This window comes from Montipora capricornis, chromosome 7 (assembly GCF_036669925.1).
Source record: "Montipora capricornis isolate CH-2021 chromosome 7, ASM3666992v2, whole genome shotgun sequence".
In the NCBI taxonomy this organism is placed as follows: domain Eukaryota; kingdom Metazoa; phylum Cnidaria; class Anthozoa; order Scleractinia; family Acroporidae; genus Montipora; species Montipora capricornis.
Window position 1 is genome coordinate 49,663,731 of NC_090889.1, and position 2,500 is coordinate 49,666,230.

General features: G+C 41.4%; 1 protein-coding gene across 1 annotated transcript in view; it reads left to right on the forward strand.

Moving 5' to 3' along the window:
- LOC138056233 (uncharacterized) overlaps positions 1 to 1,600 on the forward strand; it is a 1,731-nt gene extending 131 nt beyond the window's left edge. Inside the window, exon 1 of the mRNA XM_068902033.1 lies at positions 1 to 1,600. This exon is cut by the window's left edge and continues 131 nt beyond it. Within this exon, the coding sequence (XP_068758134.1) occupies positions 1 to 1,600 (1,600 nt within the window).
- Positions 1,601 to 2,500: the final 900 nt, after the last annotated feature.

A 2,500-nucleotide genomic window follows, 5' to 3' on the forward strand; every position in this document is an offset into this window, starting at 1 on the left:
AAGAGAATTTTATGATACATTTGAATCCAATATACGTGGTCTAGAAGCACTAGATGTAAAGGCAGACTCCTATGGAAACCTTCCAATTCCAATTCTATTGAAGAAAATACCGGAAGAATTAACGCACTTCATCTCCAGAGCTAACCCATCCACGGACAAATGTCTGACTGAACTAAGAACGGAACTAGGGAAGGAAATAGAAACGCGCGAAAGAAGTCATACAGCAGACACAAGCGAAAGAGCTCTATCAGAGGACGAGGTTCTAGTCCCAACAACAGGCACCTTTCTTACCACCAGGGACCAAGGCGCTTGCAAAGTCAACTACCAAACCAAAGGAAAAAACTGCTTATATTGCAACGGCTCACACAGATCTGAAAAATGCAACAAACTAAAAACCGTTGAGGAAAGGCTTGCATTCTTGCAACAACATAAAAGGTGCTTCAATTGCGCCGGTTTCAAGCATTCATCAAACCGATTTAAATCAAAAGGGAGGTGTCTAAAATGCAAAAGAAAGCATCACACTTCAATATGTAAAGATGGTGAACAACACACGACCGAATTGAAACTCGACAAGTCAACAGAAGGAGGTGCCCACAAACCAGTTCACTCAGGCACAACCTATGCAGTCCTGGCCAAGGACCACATTCTGGTGCAGTCAGCAATTGTTAAATTAAAAGGAAATACTGCACAGCTCACAGTTCGAGCCATGTTCAATACAGGATCACAAAGAACATTTATAACCAAAAATCTAAAAGAGAAACTCAAGTTGAAATCGACACGAAAGGAAAACATAAATCTCACAACATTCGGTTCCTCTAACAGCGTCAAAAAATTGCTAGATGTCGTCACAATACACGTTCTGACAGATAAACAACAGATACAGCTCAATGCACTAGTAACACAAACTATCTGTCCCCAATTTCCCGTCACATTACATCATTCCAAGAATGATCTAAACATCGATATTCTCATCTGCAACGACAACTTCGCAAAATTAATCACAGGAAACTTGAAAAAATCTGAGGATGACTGTTTGATCGCCACAGAAAGCAAAATGGGATGGCTAATATCCGGCCCTATCTCAAAAGAATTTGAAAGCGATCATACAAACGCAGTGCTATCGCTCGAAATACACCAAGCTGAAGGAGAAAAACTAGACGAGATTTTAACTAAATTCGGGGAGATAAGCTCGGTTCCCAAAACCAATAAAAATAACAGTAACGCCGTCCACGCAAAGCTTCACAAATCTATACAATTTAACAAGGACTCTGGCAGGTATACAGTAACGCTCCCATGGCGGGACACTGCAGAGGATCTACCGTCCAACTTTGCACTCTCAAAGAAGAGATTGGTTAACCTTCAATGCAGTCTAAACAAACGAGATCCAGAACTAATCAGCAAATATGACGAGCAACTGCAAAGCCAAGTGAAACACTATATACCACATTTCCCCGTATTCAAGGCAGATAGCTCGACCACAAAAATGCGTATAGTCTATGACGCGTCCGCGAAGAAGTCACCCACAGCATTAAGTCTCAATGATTGCCTATATACAGGCCCCAATCTAATGCAGGAACTTCTTTCCGAATTAACCAGATAGCTTTCGCCGCAGACATAGAAAAAGCTTTCTTGCAAATTGAACTAAACGAAGAAGACAGAGATGCTACAAGGTTTCTGTGGCTCAAGGATTCAGCCCTACCAGTTAATCACTCAGACAATATAATAACGTACAGGTTCCGCGTGGTATTATTCGGTGCAGCACCAATGCCATTCCTTTTAAATGCAACCATTCAATACCACGTAAACAGAAAGAACGACTGGATATCTAACTAACTCAAAACCTCCATTTATATGGATAACATATTATCGGGAACGAGTACCCCTCAACAGGAGATAGAGTACTACACATCGTCAAGAGAATACTTCAAAGAGGCTGGTATGAATCTCAGACAATGGACCAGCAATGACGACCCCATAAACAACATGGCATCCCAAGACGGAGCATGCGCAGAACCCGTTACCAAGGTCTTGGGACTGGTCTGGAATTTTAATACTGACACATTATCACTATTGCTAGATAAGCTAATTCAAGAAATCCACGCACTACAATCCACAACCAAACGTTCCGTATTAAGTCTATCTTCTAAACTGTTTGATCCACTCGGTTTTGTTGAACCAGTTTCAGAACAAGGTAAAATAATGATGCAAGAACTATGGAAGATGAAAATACCATGGGATACGGAACTCCCACAAACCTACAGAGAAAAATAGTTAAAATGGCTAAGTGAAATCAAAGAACTCACTTCCCTACCAATTCCTAACTAACAATAACGAAAGGCACAGGTCCACATCTTCTGCGACAGCAGTCAGCTAGCATACAGAGCGGTAGCTTACCTCAGAGGAACAACAACCAACACCTGTAGCTTTGTCATGTCAAAAAGCAAGGTAGCCCTTCTCAAACAACACACTCTGCTAAGACTAGAATTGCTTGCTGCCTTAC